Source organism: Anabrus simplex, chromosome 4, assembly GCF_040414725.1.
Source record: "Anabrus simplex isolate iqAnaSimp1 chromosome 4, ASM4041472v1, whole genome shotgun sequence".
NCBI lineage: Eukaryota > Metazoa > Arthropoda > Insecta > Orthoptera > Tettigoniidae > Anabrus > Anabrus simplex.
In genome coordinates, this window is record NC_090268.1 from 103,587,722 (window position 1) to 103,612,201 (window position 24,480).

General features: G+C 37.7%; 1 protein-coding gene across 1 annotated transcript in view; it reads left to right on the forward strand.

Moving 5' to 3' along the window:
• Nucleotides 1-24,480, forward strand: part of LOC136871661 (mucosa-associated lymphoid tissue lymphoma translocation protein 1) — a 136,132-nt gene that overhangs the window by 59,504 nt on the left and 52,148 nt on the right. The window contains exons 5-8 of the mRNA XM_067145152.2: nucleotides 5,648-5,740; nucleotides 7,858-7,888; nucleotides 7,984-8,187; nucleotides 19,280-19,463. Coding sequence (XP_067001253.2) covers nucleotides 5,648-5,740; nucleotides 7,858-7,888; nucleotides 7,984-8,187; nucleotides 19,280-19,463 — 512 coding nt within the window. The remainder of the gene's footprint in view (nucleotides 1-5,647; nucleotides 5,741-7,857; nucleotides 7,889-7,983; nucleotides 8,188-19,279; nucleotides 19,464-24,480) is intronic.

Sequence of the window (24,480 nt, forward strand, 5' to 3'; positions counted from 1 at the left end):
ATCATGCCAATGTGAGAGTCTAGCTGGCCGTGTCTAGAGTCAAGGAGATGAAGTTGTGAGTAGGCGGCTGGGAGCGCTTACACTATAAAGCGATCGTCTAATCTACCGCAGTGTACCTTCTACGTGATTTTGATCTTTGGCAAGATGGCTGCTCACAACAGGATTATTTCACCGCAAACTTTTCAATATTTCACTCAATATTCTGTCGTTCCAGTTGTAAACAAACACATCTACTATGCAATGGGGCTTAAAATAACCATACAAGCTCGTTTCGGTGAGTGCCTTCACAATATAAACCCGCTTTCTTGAGCTATTTTGTAGCTGCGAAGTTCATGCGTCCTTTCATGTCCAACAACAATAATAATAATAATAATAATAATAATAATAATAATAATAATAATAATTATAATTATAATTATAATTATAATTATTATTATTATAAATAAATATTATATTATATAATATATTATAAATAATAATATTTATTATTATTATTATTATTATTATTATTATTATTATTATTATTATTATTATTATTATTATTATTATTATTATTATTATTATTATTATTATTATTATTATTTCATTTCGGCCAACTAAGGACCACGTCATTTCAACTGTTTCCCTTGAGCTTTAATGTTGGTCCAGTACTCCTTCATTCGTATACGGTGTTGCTCCTTTCGTTCTTCCGTCCATGCCTTTCCAGTTTTCATATTCGGCTTTGGTAGGAAACTCTGATGTTCTTGGAGTTTTTTCGTAAGTGGGACACGCTCCTGGATATCTTCAAATGAGATCCCAATCTCCTGCAGATCTTTCTGTACCTCACTGAACCATGCCCTCTTTGCCTTTTTCTCTTGGAGGCAAGTGAAAATGAGGTTGGTTAACCGTGTTGAATTCATTCAGGCCATGTGTCCATAAAAAGTAATCCTCCTTTTTTGCATCACATCAGTTATTTTCTCCACATGCGAGTATAACTCCTGGTTGTGCTGTCTCCTAAACTCGCCGTTGTCTTTGACTGGACCTAAGATTTTTCTCAAAATCTTTCTTTCCTTGGCCTCCAATTTCTCCATCATGCCTTTTTTGTTCATGGCGAGACATTCCGCAGCATATAGAACCTCCGTCCGGATAACAGTGCAATAGTGTTTGATTTTTGCATTCAGAGATATAGATCTTTTGTTATAGACATTTTTAGTCAGATGGTAAGCCATTTCCATTTTATTATTATTATTATTATTATTATTATTATTATTATTATTATTATTATTATTATTATTATTATTATTATTATTATTATTATTATTATTATTATTATTATTATTATTATTATTATCATTATTAATGATGATGATTACGTCCATCAGCAATCTCAAAATTAACTTGAAAGCAGATGACACAATTCTAAAGAATTGTCAGACTACGCACAGATGAAATTCAATTCAACTCTAATCACTAGAACTACATTTAATTCCATCTCACTATACCTCAAAATATCACAGTCGTAGTCTAAATCGAATATTAAACATGAGATCAATTATTTTAAGTATAGATCTGCAATTAAAAAATCATTCAGAAGATCAACTATATTAAACTACTCCAATAGAGTTCAAAATCTCGTTCACACATGTAACTAGTCTACCTTGCCACCATCAAGAATGGAGGTGTGGGAATATATCTAAATACTGCAAATTTTAATAGAACTACTTGATAGAGAAGGAAGATCATCTAGCTTCTACACAGATGGATAGATGTATTACAATAAAATGTACTCAAATTTTATGATGAGGTTCGATTCCTGGTCGGCGTCTTTATCAATCCAGCGGCTCCATCGCCTGCATCTTCCCAATGCTAGAATTGCCTTACATGTTTAGCAGTTCATGACGGAACAGAAGTTGACATCCCATGATGAGAATGATGTTCCTCTTGATATCGCTGGATACATTTTGAGGTTGATGACAATAGCCGATGAATTGAGTCTTCTCCTCGATCTTCTCGTGCAGGTTGAATTTTAGCTGTAACTAACACAATCAATATTAGAGAGTGCACGACCCAGTCGAAACTCTAGTGAAGTGTTGAATGTTACACTTAACTTATATTTGAAGCTTGAAAATACTCCTCATGGCAGTGTTCAACTATTGTAAGTTAAAGTAGCAGAGTAAGCTGCTGTCTGTAGAAATTTTGCCTCATTAAATAAGACATAGTCCAGGTTGAAATCAGCTGTCCGGAAGATGAAGTCATAAGAGAATAAGAGCATGTGTGCTCGAAGTCTTATAGTTTTTGGCTCGAGGGTGTGACGTTTTTGAGGAAGATTATTGGTTTGCAAGTGTCACATTTTATTGGCTAAGACTATTCTGGAATTTCATAGAGGTGACCGCTCACCTCTGCACATGCTCTGAGCATGCCTCGAGAAACCTGTCGGCCATGTAACCTTCCCCCTGCTTCGATAGACGTGTGTGGCGATCGATACTTTGCTCTTGCTAGGAACTTGTCAATCCATTTTATACATACTGAAATAACTACTGATGACCAACATCTCACCCTCGTTTTCTAATAAAATATTCAAGACTGGCCTGTGAATTTATGCTTTAAATTCACCAAATTTGATGGGGACAGTATAAGATGTACTACTGCACAACACTAAGATATGCAGTGGAGACCTGGACACTGACAAAAAGACAGGAAAATAAAATCATGGCAAGTGAAATGTAATTTTCAAGAAGTGTGATAGGAAAGACAAGAAAGGTCAGGTTAAGAAATGAGGACATCAGGAAGGAAATTGGAGTGGAAAAGCTTTATGACAAAATGGAGAGGGGTAAACTTAGATGGTTTGGACATGTTAAGAGGATGGAAGAAGGAAGGATGATATAGATGTTGATTCCATATCATCATCATCGTTTGTCCTTCCTGCGAGCTGGGTAGGGTGTTTGAAAACGAGCGTCTTCCAAAGTCGCCTATTCAAAAAGATTTTTTTGTCCATGACAGATTCCTAATTCCATCCTCTTCCCATATAGACCCTGAAATATCTGCCCCGAATGAGCAAATTTATAATACCAATATACAGTAGTTGGTCTGTTATTGGACATCATCAATTTTCCAACTAACTCATTCCTGGTTGCCAGCGTTTTGCTCCAGTGTGCTAAGTTGGGCTCATCAGTTGGTAAATGGCACACCCACCAAGGCGCATGGCTAGTGCATACCGTGGAGGCCACTGCGTAGGCTATTTGGAGCCACTAGCAGTGCCAATACACTATGAGAGACATTGTCTCATTTTCAAAAATTGATGCCTGCCTGGCCATCAGATGATAGCAGTGGTGTCATGAAAAAGAATTAGCCGTGCAATTTTTAGCACTAATAGCATGCCAAACTCCTATTCTAAGTCATGAAATGGGAGTTTCATGACTTATTCTTGGATTCTTCACAAATTTACACGTTCACGCAAATAAAACTACACCTTATCAGAAAAAGCACTCATTCAGGATTAATTCACCACTGTTATTGGACTGAGGAAACCAGTTGCTGTTGTGGCTGGATCTCTTGGATTTATACTTTGCATTTCTGTAACTTTTTAATGCTTAAATTTCAGTTTTCTTGCCGTTTGCCATGCAGATGTGTATGAAAACTCACTTTGCTGAGCTTGTTTCCTGAAAGATTTTGGGGGTGATCGCTCAAGTCTTTCACAAACATCCTGAACTGTTTTTTGTCAGTTAAGACAATGAATTGTTCAGCTGTGCTGCAGTTAATTTTTTCACAGTTTTCTTAATTCTGTAATGTATTGGCACTCGCACTCCTGGAAATTGTTCACAAAATTCGATTGTCACTCTACCAGCATATTCATGCTTTGAAAATCTACAATACACAGAAATACACTGTTCAGCACTTAATTCAGAAGGTGTGAAATCCACTAAACCAGTCAATTGCTGCTGAATAAGAAGCAATCATGCTGTAAGCTGTACAGAAGCTTATTGCAGACTAGCCGAGACCATGACATTATTGGGCCCAGACATGGCACAGTGAATATCTAGCAACTTGCCTGTGGCAATTGTAGTGTTTATAATGGGGAAAAAAGTACAAATTTGTTTAAAAAAATTAAAAGATAAATAATGAAATAACTTATTTTTACAGATAAATACTTTCTTCCTTCTCAATGTGCCCGTCATATTGCTTTAAGAGTGATGTCCAAATTACTTGCTTCAAATTACTTTCTTCAAGGTGTCTGTCCAGTGTATGGGTACTCGTCCACATTCTATCTTTCCAGGGACATTCCCTACAATGAGGAGTCTTTCTAGGCTGCCTTCTCCATGCTGTGTAGTGACAGCTTGAATTTTTTGTATAGCTCCTTCAAAATGCTCTTGTCAGTGTGGAAAAATGTCCTTCCTTCAGCACCATATTCCAATTTTCTGTAGCTCTGAACACCATAGAGGAAAAATGAATGTGCATACATGCTTGTGTACATGAGTGAGTAAACAATTTTTCCATAAATGTGACAACTGTGATGATTCTTTTGGCCATGGCAATTCTCGTGCAGGTGTTCTCATTAATTTGTTGTTCTTGTCAACTACCATCATTTTGATTTTCTTTGTGTTGATTTTCAGTCCCATCTCATTACTTACAGCAGTTAAATGAGCAAGAAGTATTCTCATTTCCATATCGTCCTTAGCAACAAGAGCATTGTTATAAGTGAGCGAGTTGGCAGTGTGGTTAAAGGCACACAGCTAGGAGCTTGCATTTGGGAGATTTCCATTTTCACACCAGGCAAATGCTGTGGCTGTATCTTAATTAAGGCCACAGCTGCTTCCACCCAACTCCTAGCCTTTCCCCATCCCATCGCAGCCATAAAACCTACCTGTGTCGGTGTAACAAAAAGAGCAATGAGCAGCAATGTTACCTGCATATTAGAGGTTTGAAAACAAAAAATCCTCCATCCCATCAATAAAGTGCAGTTTTCATGACAAATTCACTGTGTATGTGACTGGTGACAATATTTGATCCTGATGAACACTTTTTTCTGTCCTGAAATCTTCAGAAATTTTACCATTGATTCTTGCACCAACTACCCACATTGGCTTCATATAGGGGTTTTGTCTGCCAGGGAACACCCATTTTCAAAAGTACTTGATATCTGTAGGAAATTCAAGCTGGCTACAGTCACACAGAAAATGTGTGAATCTCGCCAACGATGATATGAATATGTATTTCGCTGCGCTGACACCTAGGTTGTAAAGACCGTCCATGAATTGAACGTGGAGGGTTGCCATGCTGGCCTCAAGGAGGATCACAAACACGTTGGCTCGACAGCTTGAGAAATGACCTGCACCTTGCAAAACTCAATCCTTGGAATGGTATGGCTCGTCTGAAGTGGACAAAATGATGTACCAATGCAGACCTCACATACGTGGAGAAAATACAAGAAAGATTATCACAGTACTTTGTTAAGTTACAACATTAAAATAGCAAAAGTTTACATTGATCCCTCTATAAGATTACTTTTGCAGTCCTTTTTATAGAGACATTTGTGACAAGCTTTTCTTAGCTTTGTATTTTATTAATTAATTGTGTTTAAAATTGGTTCTTCAGTATGTTGTGGTTTAGTTATCTAACAACATTTATATGGAGATTTAATTGACATTTAAAATTCTTTTTCAAATTTCAGATAAGGAATGCCTCTCCACGTCATGCAGGTGTTTATAAATGTTACATATCCAATGGATATAGTGAAGTTTATTCAGACAAAGTGACAGTTACGGTAAGTTAATTTGTCTTGTGCCAGAAATTTTCATACGAGATGAATTGTTCTTACCAGCATTGAAAATAGCATGCTGTACACAAAACCTTTATTAAATCACCCCTGATTAGTCCATGAAGAAAGAAATTGGTCTTTTTGAGAGATAGTTGCTTAAAATGGGCAAGCCTTTTTTAAATATAGAAACCCTCTTAATATATTAATATAAGGATGTAGCATATGAAAGATAAAAGCAAAGCCAACTCTGTACAAGCTATAGAGGCTCCTGAAGATATAGAAGGTAAGGACTTTCATTATTTGTGTCATCAACTATTAAATGTGATAGAGTGGTTAGCTCTATGCCTAGCCACCTTTGGGCCTGGAAATTAACCTGGTATTCATTTGTGTTGTAGTCTGAGTTGTTGTCAAGGACAAATTTAAGGAAAGTTTAGTAGTTTAATAGATATGATTTTAATTGACTAAGGGCCTGTACTACGACTGTCAGACAAACAGCGAGATACGTAGGCTGCAGTTTTGCAAACTAGAAGTAAAATATTTTCTTGTGTACTACCAATGGATTTCAATGACGGTATTGTTATGCGGAAGATGTTGTAACATTTTTATTGAGTTGGTAATAAGGTTACTAAAAATATGGTGAAATTAAGTGCGGTGGTATACGTGTTCCCTGCTGTTTTCGTTTGTTTATCTCTATTCCTTTTGAAATTGTATTAGTAGAGTCCAATATCAGATTTGTATTAAGCTATAATGTGGAAGTTCAGGTCAAAAACAGAATTAGGACTGAAATCTACACATATGATGAAATGTTAAAATTAATTAATTTTATAGTGAAATGGAAATTGTTATAGAAAATAAAAAGACGTAAAATGTAACCTGAGTGCAAAAGTTAAGATTCAGGTTATGTATCTTTTTTTTTTTCCTAGTACTATTTACAAGGATGCGCGTTACGATAAAAGTAAAGTCTATATTCATAATTAATGCCACTGATGCAGCGTAGGATCATTAATTTTATCATTAAATCAATTTATTGTTTGCTCATTGAATAAGTGTATGTTTCTTTCTTTTCAATACAATGTTAGAATAGTAACTGGCAAGCATTTATCTCACTTTAGTGTAAATACTTAGTAGCAAGTTGTTATGAACTCAAAGAAATATAACCTCCTTAACATCCTCATTCGACGGACAAGTCACCATGAATAACGTCGTATACCTTTACTCCATATGTGCATCGTGGATAGATTTGGAATAGAACCCATGCTTTTAACACGCATTCTAATGATTAGGAAATGTGTACTATCACCTCTAGTACCCTACCAACTAACATTTAGAAGGTAAAAAAATGATAAGACTATTGGGACTTGAACCCACGAATAACTGCATAGCAGTAAATGATGCTGCCCTTACGACCACGGCTACCCGTGAGGCTTGTTGTTGATTTGCATGTGTGCAACTCATATAGTCAGTAGCAACAACTGGCTAGCTTGGGAAATCTTCAAGAATTCTGTTATAGCGGGACAGGAGGCATGACATAATTTATAAATATATGCGTAGATTACATTATAACAATTTAATTTCGTACAGCATCATGCAGATGTAGATTCTTCTTGATGTGTAGCCATCTTGATTCTTACAGTAGTGTCCCTGATAGGAGCAAAGTCCCAGATAAGAACGATAACTTCCTCTACAACTTCAGCATATCTAACCTCGAGAATATTTTCCCAGATTGCACATAAATGAAAGTCGTAGTACACGTTTTCAATCGAACTTCCAGATAAATGTGCAAACTGCCACATAAATTTAAACCGCACTTTTATCTGTCGTAGTACAGGCCCTAAGGTGATTTTTTAATCTTTTCTTTTTTCAAGAGAATTTTTATAAAATTGCTTACTGACCTGGCAACCAATAAACATTTCATGTTTAAGTCACTAAGCTCACTTCCTCCATCCATTCTGCAGGCACATTGCAGCACCGAACAATATCTGGCTATCCCTCAGCTGCCTCTAATAGCTCTAGCTTAGGTGTACAGATACTTCTGATAGGACAGTATGTGTATCTGTTGAACTTGTATTGAAACTAAAGTTAATATTTGTATTTTTAATTTTTAAAATTTTTTTTTTTTTTAGGTCTCACCTTTGGAAAAACAATTTCAGCTAGGTAATATATGCAGATTTTTATAATTATTTTAATTATGACTTGTCACTGATTAGATTTTCACTAAATTTGTTCATTATGGTAATGTTTCATTACAGTTTCGGAGAAGGTTGCTCTTTTAATAGCTAATGAAGAATATGAAAATATGGACAATCTCCTCAAACCAATTACTGATGTTGTAACTCTTACTGAAATTCTCACTAATTTGGGCTTCAAAGTGCTTGCCCTCTGCAATTTAACTTTAATTGAAATGAGAAATGCTGTAAAGAAGATCTGTGAAAAAATACCAGAAGAAGCATATGGTAAGTGCCTGAGTGATCACTGAACTGTGTGCTCCCACGGAATACTTATTAGGTTTTCTTCTTCGTAACACTCATCATATCATCATCATCATCATCATCATCATCATCATCATCATTGCCAAGCTCATACCGTTGAGGAAGCACTGGCCTTCTGATCCCAGCTTGACAGGTTCAATCACGGCTCAGTCCGGTGGTATTTGAAGGTGCTCAAATACGTCAGCCTCATGCCAGTAGATTTACTGGCTCATAAAAGAACTCTTGCGGGTCTAAACCTCGGCACCTCTCCGAAAACCATAAAAGTAGTAAAATAATAATAATAATAATAATAATAATAATAATAATAATAATAATAATAATAATAATAATAATAATTGTTGTTGTTGTTGTTGTTGTTGTTGTTGTTGTTGTTGATGATGATGATGACGATAATGATAATGATGATGGGGTAGTAGATGGAGAAAGGAAAAGACCCTCATACACGGAAGTGTTTCCATCCCCCACATATGAGGGGCTGTTAGATTTGACATTGCTTCAGCATATAATTGATCTTTTTGAGATATGGCCAGCCATTGCTCTGTATAATGGGTTCACTGTAGGTATGGAGAGGGTTGATATATGATGAGGTTTAGATTTGCATTTTTTCTTACTGGAATCATGTTTTTCAGTGAAATTGAATTCGGAAGCTTAAAAATGCTGTGAGTCAGAAAAATATTTTTCTTGATAATTTCTCATGATAATCCCCTGGAAGGCCAGCATCACTATCTGGAAAATAGTACAGCATAACCAGAAGGTAGATAATAATAGTAGGGGTTGCAGTTTACTGAGCAAGTTGGACATGCAGTATGGGTTGTGGAGCTGTAAGCTTGCATTCAGGAGGTGAGGTTGTAAACCCATTTTGTCAGCAATCATGAAGATGATATTTCATGTTGTCATCGGCCAAATGCCAGGGTTATACCTTAATTAGGTCTTGGCTCCTGCCTTACAAGTCTTAGCCCTTTCCTAAAGCAGTTTCACTGAAGACCTATCTGAGATAGTGCAACATTTAAAAAAAGGCAGGCTCTCTGCCACGAGCTGTGAAGGTGGTTTTCAGTTGTTTTATCATTTTCTTACCAGGCAAATGCTGGGGCTGTACACTAATTAAGACCATGATCACTTCATTCCCAGTCCTATCCCATTGTCACCATAAGACCTGTATGAGTCAAGTGTGACATTAATTCATTTTTTAAAAAGAAGAGAAACCTAGACAAAGGAAATTGTGATCAGATGTTCATACTTCAAAAATCGTTTCTCGATTCCTGCCAATTAAATGTGGCTTATATGATGTATGTGAATAATACACGCCATTGAATAATCTGCATATCCTAATTCTAGGAGGAAAAATTCTAATTTTTTAAAAATAAATAGCTTTAATTTGTGTTTTATTTACAAGAAAGGAACCGTGGATAAAATATGTTTGTTTTGAAACAATGCACCATAATCTTTGATTGCTGTTGTAGCAGTGTGACTGAAGATGTCCCATAAGAGGACGAAACATGTATCACGAATATAATCTAATGTAGTCTTTTCAATAAAGACAATTACAGTATTGTAAAGGTAGAATTATAAATTTAAATTTTTACAAGTTGATACATTGACAGTATGGGCTCTAATATGAAATTTATTAGTGCAACCCTGTGAGATGTTGTTCTGAATGTGTTTTTGCATGAACATCCAGGATGTTCGGCTCTGCAAATAACCTCAGCCTTTGTGGGTGGGGTTAACTTCCAGTAAGTAATCAGGGGAACCTGACCCCTACAGAGCACATCCTCAGGTGGTGGATAGGAGGCCCCTACAGTACGTAGGGCTTTTTGAAATACCCAATACGACCCGCAGACCAACAGGTAACCCAATTCCTGAGGGCTTTAAATTACTGGGACATAAATATGGAGGACCTTGCCCTGGGTTATTGGTGAAGATCTCAACGGCATCTAAGGCGGAGAAGATGGACTTCGGTACGGTGGAGATGGCGGAAGGGGCAAACCCGTAGTGTCTATACTCCAGAGGAGCAGCTTACAAAAGGCGTCTGACTCCATGTTAGGGGCAGCCTAATTTGAACCTGGCAGAAGGTAATAAAATGCCTTTGGGAGTGGCGAACCCATCATACAAACATTCTATAAAATTAGTGTGAGTGAATCGAGTTTTTGGAAAATGCTAGGTCATCCCACTGAAGTGATGCACAGTTCCCGGTGCTTTGGGAGAACTGCGAGAAGTGGGCTACCAGACATCACCAAAATCGGTATCATCATTGTCATGACTTTGAATGGCAAGGTAGAAGAACTGATAGAGTATGTGGAGAAGACATAGCAATGATGGGAATGAGTGAGACAATATGGAAGGGGAAAGGTCAAAAAGAATTGGAGAAAGGGTATAGAATATATTGGAGTGGAGGAAAGATGGCAACAAATGGTGCTAGTGTCATATTGAGAGAAGACCTAGCGCAATATGTGGACAAAATTGATCAGATCAGTGACAGGATAACTAAAGTTAGACTTGGACTTGAGAGTGGAATCAAGGATTTTATACAGGTTTATGCACCCCAATCAGGGAATGCAGATGAATGTTTAGAAGAGTTTCTAGAAGAACTGGAAATTCCCAAAGATGATGTAAACAGTGTGGAAGAAGAATGGACATGTTTCAGAAATGGTTTTGTGAAGTATGCAGTAAACACCTGTGGAAGACTGTCAGGGAGGAAAAAGGATAAAGAGACGCCTTGATGGAACAGAAGGGTAAAGGAAGCAGTTAAAGAGAAACAAATGGCTTGGAGGAAGTGGATAGGCAGTAAAAGTACAGAGAATCTGCAGAAATATAAAGAACCCAAACAGGTATGTAAAAAATAGTACAAGAAGAGAAACGGAAGACTTAACAGAAAATTTACAGGAGGATATAAAGGGAAGTAAAAAGGTTTTGTATGGTTTGGTGAAGGATAGTTCAAGATATAGAGAAGATACAAAATTTGTAAAAACTGAAACAGGGCAGATTTTGATGCAAAGAAATGACATGCTAAAAAAATGGGAAGAATATTTCTCAGAACTGTTAAATATTAAATACAGTGAACTGGTAGACGAGAAGGAGCAAGAAGAAACAATGGGAAAAGATGAAGAGCAAGAAAAGGAGATATCGATGTTAGAAATAGAGTAAGCCATACAAAAGATGAAGAGCAGTAAAGCAGCAGGAGTGGATGAGGTAACTACGGAAATGATGAAAGCAGCAGGACCAGTAGGGCTACAGTTGCTGTATAGTTTATTTAGAATAATCTGAAGCAAGGAAGAGATCCAAGAAGAGTGAGGAAGGGGTTTAATTATCCCAATATTTAAAAAAGGTGATAAAAAGGAATGTAATATTAAACCACAGAGGGATCACTCTTATTGCCCATGTAGCTAAGAACTTTGAAAGAGTATTGTAAGGAAGACTGGGGAAGAAGCTAGAAAGCAAAATGGAAGAAGAACAGTATGGTTTTAGGAAAGACAGATCAACATTTGACCTGATCTTCACATTAAGATGGAGAAAAGATGGGAGTTTGGAAAAGGCATAGTGGTGACATTTATTGATATTGAGAAACCTTATGACAATGTGGCCAGACAGTTGGTATGGGGCACATTAAGGAAAAAACAAGTTAACAGAGCGGAAGTGAAAATGATAAAAGCTATGTACAAAAATTATGTTTGTAGCGTGAAGACTAGTATAGGAAAAACAAAATGGTTTTAAGTTGAAACTGGTCTCCGACAGGGAAGTGTTCTATCCCCCATACTATTTATCATAGTCATGGATGAAATTCATAAAAACATTAAACAGAGATTGGGAAGACAGGCAGCAAGATTGGGAAGACGGGTAGCAAAAGCGATGCTGTTTGTAGATGATATAGTGATATGAGAGTGAGGATAAAATGGAAGTGCAAAAACGAGTAGTTGTATGGAATCAAGAGAGAGAAAAATTTGGGATGAAAGTAAGCACAGGGAAAATTAAAACAATAGTGATGACAAGGGGAAGGAAGGAAAGAAGGAAGAGGAAAGATAAAACTGAATGGTAAAATTTTGGAAGTGGTTAAAAGTTTCAAGTACTTGGGAAGTGTGATCACAGAAGATGGAAAGATAACCGAGGAAATTGGGAAAATAATACAACAAGCAAACAGCTTATACCAGAGTGTAAGGGGTATTTTCTGGAGCCATAATGTCTCAAAGAAATGTAAGGAAGTATTATATTTAACCTATTATGAACCCATACTTACTTATGCAGCTGGATCGTGGACTACAACAAAACAAGAGGAGAGTAGAATACAGGCAGGGGAGATGGAATTCCTAAGAGGTATCGAGGGCAAGACCAGAAAGGATAGAATTAGGAATGAAGAGATCAGAAAAAGGACAGGAATCTTGAAACTTCAAGACAGGGTAGAAACAACAAAGCTAAAGTGGTATGGGCACATGATGAGAATGAGAGAAGAGAGAGTGCCAAAGAAAAGTTTCTGCAGGGAAGTTAACACAAAAGAGACCACAAGGAAGACCCTGAAAGAGAATGGACAGGTTCAGTGTGGGAGTGCATAGAGAAGAGGGGAGGAAAACCAGAAGATGTACTGTACTTAAAAAAGGAGAAAAATGGTGGAGAGACCAGCAGCGATGGAGGTCCTTGATTCACAACCCGACCCGAGAAGCTGGAAATGATGATGATGATGATGATGATGATGATGATCCAGGATGTTCAGTGTCAGTTGATGGTATGATGAAAAATGACCAGTGTATCGAAATACTGGAAAGTTAAGTTTTCCATTCTTAGTGACGGAAATTTTCAGCAAGGGTTGGATCTCTGTCACACTTTTTCATTGATAATAATATTTGTGTGCTAGAATGGTTAGGAAACTCCCATAGAAAACATGTAATAATTTGCAGAAGGAAACTTACAATACTGTTTCACAAAATTATGCATGACAGAGTATCTAATTGGAGTGTGGTATCATGATGATGAAACTTTAAAATATATGATTAAATATTATGGAATATATTCCAATTTGTATATTGCAACTTATAAAACAGAAATATGGGCATAGTAGCTACTGTAGGTATTAATATAAGGAATGCTCTTTCTTGGAATATTATAATTTTCACATAAAAATAAGATATCATGTATATATACCTTGTATTAGTTATTAGGAAAACAACATTAAGGTTATGTGTTGGTAACTCAGATAATTGAGTCGGTGGTTTATCTTGGTTTTGCTTTATTCTTTGAACTGCTTGGTTGTGCGATTGGCAGTTGTGGATAACAGCTCGTAATAAAAGGATGTGAGTGATGAAGCTGGTGTTTCTATGGTATAATCTGCTTACCTAAAGTGGTGTAATGAGTAGAAATGAAGATATATCAACAGGTTGTGGGCCCAGGGCTCCAGAGTGCCAGAGATTCAGAACGCCACAGTACATTCCGAACAATATAACTTGAAATGGAGTAAAGAGAATTAACGGACGAAGCAAGTTGTGACATTATTGACGGGAAAAATGGCGATCTCGTGGACCGGAGAAGAAACACTGAATGGGAATATGGCTAAGTTTACAGTGGAGAACTATTTTTCGTGGGCATTGAAGGTGAAACAATAGCTGTTCTTGAAAGATGTGTGGGAATCAGTAATAGGGTATGAGGATACGCCAGGTTATCAACTGCCCCACAAACAAGATGACGAGCGCAAAACAATGTGATCGTGTTAGCAGTTATTTTCAACTATGTGGGAGAAAATTTTGAAAGTGACATTGTAGATATTGAATCAGCGAAAAAGGCATGGGAAAAACTGGATGAGTAGTACAATGATGGAAGGCTAGGGAATGCTGCTATGATCCTGAAACAGTTAACTCTTTTTGTGAAGCCCAAGGATATGAGTGTTCAAGAATACTTTGCGAAAATAAATCAACTGTGGAGGAGAATGAGTAAAACCAGATATAATTTCACAGATCAACAAGTTGCAGGAATGATCATCGGAAATCTTACAGAGGAATATGCAGTTTTTATACCTTCCTTGGAAGCTGATTTGGCGAAACCGACCATTTCGAAGGTGAAGGTGAGATTACTCACTGAGGAAAGCAGAATGAAACTTCAGAAAAGTGGAGGAAAGGGTTACGACACTGGAAAACATGAGGAGGATGAAGCTCAAGCCATGGTTGTTCAACACAAATAAAGAAGACGTGGGATGAGGAAAACAGTATAGTTGCTACAATTGCGATAAACAGGGACATGTATCTAAATATTGTTGCAGTACCCAAAAGTGCTTCAGTTGTGGTAAGTCAGGACATTATTCTAAAGTATGTCGAACAATGAAGAGTGACAAATCATCACAGGAGAGTAAATCAGTGAATGCGAGTGGAAAAGTGGTAAGCTCGGAAATTATACATGTAGTAGATAAAGCAGTGAGTATGATAGTTTCTGTAGGAACTGAGAAAATTAGAGATTGGCTGTTCGATTCTTGTGCGTCCCGTCATATGTGTCAACAAATGTAAATGGGAATGTAGAAATAGGAGATAACAGTAAGCTGGATATTAGAGGCATAAGTAAGGTGAAAGTAAAAAATGTCAACTGGATGGACAATCACATTTACAGATATGTTGTATGTACCAAACTTAGGTGTGAATTTAATATCAGTTGGTAAGTTAACCAGCAAAGGTTTCAAAGTAGAATTTGCAGGTGAGAAAGCAGCGGTTGTAGGTAAGAATGGAGATGAAACCTCGTTTATTGCAAACAGGAGGAATGATGTGTATGTAGTACAGATAGAGGGAATAAATGATATTGTAGCTGTGAGTGATTGTGACCAAATAATAGATCAAGAATGTAATAACAATATAGCATTTAAATGTGTTGGGGAGGTTAGGTTGTGGCATGAGAGATATGGACATGTACATTCTGAAGCTTTGTTTAAATTGCCTATGTTAGAATTCAAAAGAAGTTAATGATATTAATACTTGTTCTCTATGCATTGAAGGGAAACTAAGTAACAAGGGAGTACCTAAGTCTTTTGAGCATAAGGGAGAAAAAACACTTGATGTTGTGCACACTAATGTAATTGGAAAAATTCATCCACCATCACTTGGGAAAGCTCAATATGTTGTAACTATGATTGATGAATACTCCAAATATAATGTGGCTGTATGTGTGAAAAATAAGGATGAAGTGTTGAAGGTGTTTCATAGGTATCAGGCAAAGGCAGAAAAGTTACATGATGTAGGAATTAATGTAGTACAATCTGACCACGGTACAGAGTATACATTTAGCGGGTTTCAAGCACAGTTGCAAAAATGTGGTATTACTCATAGGAGGTCTGTACCGTACGCTCCACAACAAAATGAATTAGCAGAGAGGCAGAATGATGTTTGATACTATTAGATGTCTATTGATCCAGTCAGGGTTACCAAAAGAATTTTGGGGAGAAGGAGTAATGACTGCAGTGTATTTAAGAAATAGGTGCCCATCCTCAGCAATAAATTTTCAGATACCGTATGAACTGTGGTTCAGTAGGAAGTTGGTTGAGGAAGAAATAGGTGGACTGAAAGTATTTGTATGTCAGGCATGGACTGTGAGAGCAGACAGCAGGAAGTTAGATCCCAGAGCAGAGTCATGCATTATAATAGGGTACGAGGCAGGTACTAGAGTTGGATATAAGTTATGGAGTCTTGAAAGGCAAAAAGTGATAGTGAGGAGAAGTGTGGTATTTGAGGAGCAAATATTTTCCTTTAAGGTGAAAAGTTCTGGAATTGGTATCATAGAAAAGATAAATGTACCAAAGGCAGAGGGTAGTGAAACATAGATACTTTGACATATTGTGCATTGAAGATCCAGAGATAAAATTAGGGACTGAGTTAGACACAGGGGAGGACAGAGAGGAAACATTGGCTGTTGAGTCAACGACCGGGGATGAACAACTAGAGGTCGAGTCTGTAGCAATACAAGAGCCAGGGAATAATCTGAGAAGGTCAATAAGACAGAGGAAAGGTAAGACTTGTGCAGATTGTAAGGCAATGATGGAGGTTGGACATGTGAGTGTAGTGGAACCTAGAAAAGTTGAGGAGTCCAAGAGTCTGACAACTGGATGGAAGCCATCAAAGTGGAGATCAATGAGATGAGAAAGAAGGATGTTTTGGAAATTGTAAAAAGACCAGAAAATATCAAGATAATTATTTCTAAGTGGGTGTTTTCATTGAAATATGACTGTAAGGGTAACATTCAGAAATATAAGGCCAAGTTGGTTGCCCAAGGTTTTAAGAGACAGATGAACCTTAGTTATGATGAAACATTTAGACCTGGTATAAAGAGGAAAGCAATGAGACTGTTAATAGGCATTGCAGTACACGAAAGGTTGGACTGTAGAACATCTAGATGTAACTAGTGCTTACTTAAATAGTGAAATCAGTTATACTGTGTGCATGGAACAACCAGAATTGTTCGTAGAGAAAGATGTCCAAAATTATGTATATAAATTGAAGAAAAGCATCTATGGACTACCTAATTCGAGTAAAGATTGAAATGCTTGTGTTGATGCTATAATTAGAAGATTAGATTTTAAGAGATGTGTCAAAGAACCATGTGTGTATGTAAAGAAGAGTTGTATCATTAGCTTGTATGTTGATGACATAATTGTAATAGGTGACAAAGAGGTTGTTAAGTTGAGTAATAAGGTTGGCAGATGAGTTAGAGATCTTTAGATTTAGGGAAAGCAACAAACTTACTGTCAATAAAAATAGAACGGGCAAAAGAAGGGGTTATGTTGAGTCAAAGTTTGTACATTGACAAATTACTTGCTGATTTTTTCATGAGTGACTGTAAACCGAGTAAGACTATTTTACCAAGTGGGTATTCAGCAGCTGAAAATGATGAGCAGGAATTTGATTGTACCATCTATTGCAGTTCAGTAGGAAGTTTGCTATATTTGTCAAATAATACTAGACCTGACATTGTATTTGCGATAAGTAAAGTTAGCCAAAATTGTCAAAAACCAAAGATTAAAGATTGGAAAGAGGTGAAGGATATCATGAGATATCTATGTGGTACTAGAGATTTAAAGTTTGTGTTTCAAAAATTGTGAGGAGTCAATACAAGTGTTCTGTGATGCAGATTGGGGAGGAGATACTGAGTCAAAAAGATCAGTGAGTGGGTATGTAACCACAGTGGCAGGGGGAGCAGTATCTTCTTCGTATAGTAAAAAAAACAGAGTGGCATTGCTTGATCTACCATGGTTGCTGAATACATGGCAATGGTAGAGGTATCTCGAGAAGTAACTTGGATGAAAGATTTGCTATCAGAGCTAGGGCTGGAAAGGTTTATGGATATACCTTGTAAAGTTTTTGCTGACAATGCATCAACGATTAAATTGAGTAAAAATGATAATATGTGTGAAAGGTCAAAACATATTGACATCATGTACCATGTATGTAGAGAACTAGTAGAAAAGGTGCTCATTGAGTTTGTATATGTACCATCAGTGAGAAATGCTGCAGACTTGTTCACAAAGAATTTATCGAGCAACAAGCTTAAGAGTTTCTATAGGCTTATAGGATTGGAATAAGGGGAATAATTGATAGAAGTGTAGTTATTTTTTTACTAATTTTTTGTGAAAAGGTTGGAATATTATAATTTTCACATAAAAATAAACATAAGATGTCATGTATATATCTTGTATTAGTTATAAGGAAAACAACATTAAGGTTACATGTTGGTAATTCAGATAATTGAGTCGAGTGGTTTATCTTGGTTTTGCTTTATTCTTTGAACTGCTTTATGTGTGTGAACTTTTCTTTTTGGCTAGTTGCTTTACGTCGCACCGACACAGATAGGTCTTATGGCGATGATGGGACAGGGAAGGGCTAGGAGTGGGAAGGAAGCGGCCGTGGCCTTAATTAAGGTACAGCCCCAGCATTTGCCTGGTGTGAAAATGAGAAACCACGGAAAACCATTTTCAGGGCTGCCGACAGTGGGATTCAAACCTACTATCTCCCAAATACTGGATACTGGCTGCACTTAAGCGACTGCAGCTATCGAGCTCGGTATGTGTGTGATTAGCAGTTATAGATAACAGCTCGTAATAAAAGGATGTGAGTGATGAAGCTGGTGTTTCTGTGTATAATTTGCTTACCTAAACCAGTGTAAGGAGTAGAAATGAAGATATATCAACCCTCTTCATTGGAGTAATCATATTAATGAGGCAGTTAAGAAAGGTTACAGATCTCTTCACATGGTTATGAGGGTATTTAGGAGTTTTAGTAAGGATGTAAAGAAGAGTGCATATAAGTCTCTGGTTAAGACCACAGTTAGAGTATGGTTCCAGTGTATGGGACCCTTACCAGGACTACTTGATACAAGAACTGGAAGAAAATTCAAAAGAAAGCAGCACTGTTCTGGGTGATTTCCGACAAAAGAGTAGTGTTACAAAATTAGATACACTGATTATTTTAAATTCATATTCATTCTTCCTCATCATTTCTTAAATTCTAGTCTGTGGATACATTTTAAAATTTTAATTATCATTTCATTTTGTTCCACCTCATATCATTAGGGGCCGATGACCTAGATGTTAGGCCCCTTTAAACAACAAGCATCATCATCATCATCATCAGTGTTTTCGATAGACTGAAAAGTTACATTTTGCAGATGATACCATTCTGTTTGCAAGTAAAAAAAATTGAGAAGGAGAGTCAGAAACTTGACATGGAGATCAACCGCAGCAAGATGAAGGTGATGGTCATTGATAAAAACAATAAGTTACAGCTCGGTGGGCAGACTAGGCAGTAAAAAGATATGGAGATTGTGGATGTGTTTGTATATTTAGGCTCATTGCTGAGCAATGCTGGAGATTCAGAAAAGGAGATCAAGAGGAGAATAAGATTGCTCTTGGGTGCACTGCAATGGACAAATTGCAGGAGATAAGGTGTGATAAAGCTATAACACAAAAAACGGAGCAGTGCCATGATAAAATCTTGGTGTTCTCCATATTCTCTGCTCAAAGTGTTTATTTTCCATTAACAATGTTTCCGTGTTTTGAAGTTATCTTCTAGAGTTCCTATAATTCTTACAACTTATTTTCATATTTCAGTTCTTTTTTATTATGCTGGCCATGGATTTGAACTCCACGTTAAAGGCATGCTTCCAGTTGATGCTCCTGAGCAATATAAGTATGAGCATTGTTTAACCGAAGGAGAAGTTCGTAGAGAAATATTGAACAAAAATCCCAAATTATTCCTGCTGATTTTAGATACATGCCGCAGCATCCCAAAGAGGTAAGTTTTGTTCTGACATTTTTATTTTGAGTGGGATAGTGCATTGACATAATTGAAATTGCTAAGCATGGTTGTTGCAGTTTGAACTGAAGTGTTGCATCTCTGTGGTTTGGATTCTATGCAAAACTGTTGATCACAAAATTTAAAGTTGTAAAAGACCACAAGGTTGGTTGAAAAAGGACGACAGAAAGCAACACAAAATTCACTGGGCCCTAATTTACCCTAAATCACTAAGCTCACCTGTCATCTTGCCTGAACATCGCTCAGGAAGATAGCACAAAATTAAACCTTAAGGGCGTGCAAGTTACGTACGGGCGGCGGGTATAATTCACATTTATCCCCTCAGGTACACAAGAAGAGGTAGAAACATGTATACATTTTACCATAGGAATGACATGCAGATAACATCAGAGAAATTCTTAATTTATTGAATAAAATCATAAATTGATTCTCAGGGGAAAAAAAGAGTAGAATGACATCAAATCATGACAAAATCTTACAAGGAATCATATGCTTAGCATATGAGATTGATTATTGTCCACAATAATAACAAGTACGAATGCAAGACTGAGTCATCCATGGCGACTATTGGGTGACAATACCGCCTAGCCAAAGAATCCACCCAGCAACTTCCCAGACAAAACATAGTTTTAATTACAATTAAATATAGTCATTGCAATCTAAAAATCACAAACAAGCAAATACATTCAAATGAAAAGAAAATCTTTAATTTTTACTCGTCGTGATGGATGGAGGTTTGCAAATAAGATTTGTATGCTTGTGATGGTGGCATGGTAAATCATTACTTTCCTTTGACACTCTTCCTATTAAACGTGATGTAAAAGCAGTCAAAATCTACTAATGAATTACTTATAAATTGTACCGGGTGGTACACCTCCACGCCGCTAATTTAAAATGTGCGCCTTTTGAAACTCCTCTGCTGGAGGAACTCTGAACTTTATCTATGCTATTAATTCTCTACCTTCTCAGAAGATGTCACCACGTGGAAAATTTTGAGTTTTAGAACTGTGTCACTTTTGATGTGTTTTTGTTTCGCTTGAAGTAAGAAGTGTGAACCTTCTCTTCTAGAGGACTCTACTGAAGATCAACAATAGTGCAACCTAGTGAGGAGTCAAAGAACTATTTTTTTGGAGAAAATTTAATTTCAAGAGTTTGTTCTTTGTTAAATTTCTTTCTGTCATTGTTTAAGTTGGCAATATTTACCCTTTTCTTCCCCTTGTTATGAATGTAACCAATCCCGAATTTCTTTAATTAATTTCTGACCAATCAGGGGTATCTTCCCCCAACTTGAATCTGTTGCGGGGTCCTATCCAATAAAAACGTTGTGGGCGGGTGTTTTCATTCCCCTAACGCCTAGAACCTTCCACGAGAGGTTATAAACTGCTGATTTTTGGGTCTCCGAGCCACTTTTGTTCCATCTTTCAGTGTGTTAAGTACATAGCAGGGGGCGGGAAGCGCCTCTTTCTTCGGCAGCGGTCAACAACAAGGTAATGGCCGATTAATAACTTCTTTCCTTGCTAGCTCAGCAGTTTAACTTTCGGGGCGGGTTCTAAGCGTTCAACCATGTAACCTTTTCCTAAAATGTAAAAACAACTGGTATCTATTCTATTTTCAAACGACATATCGGGATAGAGAGTGCTTAACCCTCTCGAGCTCCCACTCACATCGTCTTGAGGTGAACTTATTTTTCTCAACCAATTCTTCCGTAATATAATGTAAATTGCTATTAAGTCACCTCTGTAGTATGGGATTAGCCCTTGTATTAACGGCCTAGTGCCAAGTAGGTCTTAAGCAAGTGTATTAGGAGCGCAAGTTCGCCTCCTCTCAAATTGTATTTTAGAGGTCATTTAATTAACCTTCTTTTCATTTAATAGACCTCAGTAGATTGGGTATTTTACCCCTGTGTATATGTCCTTTGAGGACGGCTTAAAGGTGGAGTTCGGAGTGGCCTATGATAGGCTTGTATTTTAGGGGAAAGTTGCCCTTTTTGAAAATTGTGTTTCTGCCTCAAGGAGGCTTTTGGATGTAATTGGAAGCAGATGTTTCTGGCATGTTTGGGGGTTTTCGGCCCCTTTGTTGAATGGTGTTCATTGTAAGGTTGGGCTCATTGCTCAAGAATTATGTTTCTGACTTTTGAAGCCCCAAATGGGGTACCTATGTAAATGTATTTGTAAATCGTGTTTCGGCTACTAAGTACCTGTTCTATTTGTTGTTACCTAATTTTGAAAAGAAAATATAACCTTGTTAGATTTTAAAATTAATTTCACTTCAGTAGCTTGAGACCCGTTCACCACCCCCGCACCTTCTTTCACGCATAACTACCACCCAAAAACACGGTAACAAGTGGTAGCAGAGCGTGGTTGAATGGGTCTCAATTTAGCCCCTTTTGACGGCTACACATTGTTTTGATCCGAACTCTAACCATTTTCTCAGTTGCTGGAATTTTTTGACTTTTTCAAAAGTGTTCTGTCATCATGCCAGGCCCTCGCGATGTTCTCCATCTTAATTATTTGCGCAAAGAGGAGTTGATCTATGAATTAACTATCAGAAATGTACAATCTGGAGGCACGGTTGCAGTAGACACAAACAAGCTTAGAGAGTCCCTAGATTTGCCTATTTCCATCCCCAATTTGGGAGAGAAAGAAATTGATGACTCTCTTTCCACGATCGTCGAGAATATTACTGGGCTAGCTTCTGTAGTTAGTTTTTTTGATGAAAATGATCCGTCTCCTAATCAAATTAAGCGTGTGCAAGGCAGGCTATATCATTTTTCGAATAGGGTTAACGATCTGTTGTCTCTAAAACTGAATGACGTTCAGAGGAAGGAAGCTAGTACGCTGCTTGAAAATATTTCTGATTTGTCTAGCAAGGTCACTCTATTGTTGACTGGGGAAGTTCCTCCCAAATCTGATCAAACCACCATAGTAAATGTAGGTAGTGAGGAAGCGCCTCCCAAGGGAGAAGTTAATAGGAAAACTATCGCTGCTCAAACTATCTCTGCCCCATTGGACAACGAGTCTGAACGCCGTGCATCGCTGAGTAACATTCGTTCTGAATTAACTTCTTTGCCATTGAAACCTTTACCTACTATGTCACCCGGGTTTAGCAGCTTGCCTCATCCATTGGCAATGTTGCTCAGAGGTATTTCTAAGTTTTCTGTTAATACCACCAGTGACGTAATTTCATTTTTAAGATTTCTAGTGGAATTTCAGGATCATGCCCTTGTGTTTTCTCTGTCTCCATGTCAAATTTTGCAAATTATCTATCCATATGCTATTGGTATTCTCTCAGATAAAATTGTAAGAGCCATTGCCGAGCAATCATCTATTGAGGATTTCCATGCCCATTTGCTAGCTAATTTCATCCCGGCTAGGGCCAGGTCCTCCCTTATTCAGAAGTACTATTATCGTGTACAGCGCTTGGACGAAAACTTGGCTGATTTCATACAGGACATTAAGTTTTACACTAGAGTGTTTGCCCTTCATTTTCCTGAAGATCAGATTGTACAGGCTATTGTAGAAGGCATTTCACCATCTTATAGATCATACTTGTGTTTCGCGGCGTGCCCGCAAACCTTCTCGGAACTTGAAGCATTGGCCATCTCAGCGGAAGGAGTTAGATACGCCGATTCTTTGCGTGTCGCGAAAGAACCCCCGCCTTCCTTTAGTAACACTCGGCCGCCACCTCGCCGACCAGTCAATCCCCGTAAATGTTATGCTTGCGGGTCGCCTGACCATCTGCGCAACAAGTGTCCGCTGATCATGTCAAGTGGGACAAGGAATGGAGCCGGGTCATCACAAGGCTGTTTTAAATGTGGGGCTTTCTCACATATTGCCAAGAATTGTCCGAACTCAAATAGCACCCCCTCCTGCTCAACTTCTGGTGCAAATTCCATCTATGCCAATAATAAAAAGTGACTAGTGGCTTCGGCTGAGTCGACTAATCCATCTTCCCGAGACTCAGCCCCTGGTAAACAGGTTGTAAATTCAGAGGACGATCAGCCTTCAAATTCATCTTTTGAATGCCCTAAAGAATGTCTTAGGATTGCGGCGGATACCCCCGCACCTGTTCCTTTTCTTAAGATTGAGTTAAATAACGAGCCTATAACAGCTCTCTTAGATTCAGGCAGTGTTTGTTCGATTATTTCGGCTGAATGGTATACTAAATTGAAAACGGTTTGTAAACTTCCTGACTATGTCTCTTCTCCTGTTCAATATGTTTCGGCTAATTCATCTCCATTAGAAATTCTAGGTTCCTTACTGGTCAAAATTCGTGTTTTTAAGTTTACATGGAAAGTTAAATTGTTTGTGGCCAAGCAATTGTCTAGCCCCATTATATTGGGAGCGGACTTTATTTCTCACACTGGTCTTGTGCTCGATCTCCAGTCTAGGTCGTGCACATTCAAATTTGCTTCTAATTGTAAAATCCCTCTATTAAAGTGTAATTCTGTGTCATGTTCTTCTATTTCGCCTACCCAGGATGAGATGTTGTTAGACCTTAGACATCTACCTGAGGAGCAGGCTGATAGTATTCGCAAACTGTGTCAGTCGTTTCCCGAGGTGTTCTCTGATACTCTTGGTGTTACTGACCTTATTGAATACAAAATTGAGGTCACGGATTCGATTCCTGTCCGTTTTCCACCTTATAGGCTATCTCCACCTAAAATGAAGGCTCTGAAAGAAATTATCGACCAGATGTTGAAGGATGGTATTATTAGGCCCTCTAAGTCGGCGTATTCATCGCCTATTTTTCTAGTCCCGAAACCCCAAGGAGGCTTCAGGCCTGTCATTGATTACAGGGCTCTCAATCGGAAGATGGTGTTGCAATCTGTGCCCCTTCCTGACCTTCATTCTTGTTTTTCATGGTTTCGTAAGGCCAAGTTCTTCACCATCTTGGACTTGAATCAGGCCTATAATCAAATTCCCCTTGCCGAAGAGTCTAAACATCTTACAGCGTTTGCTACGGACTGGAATTTATACGAATACAACCGCGTGCC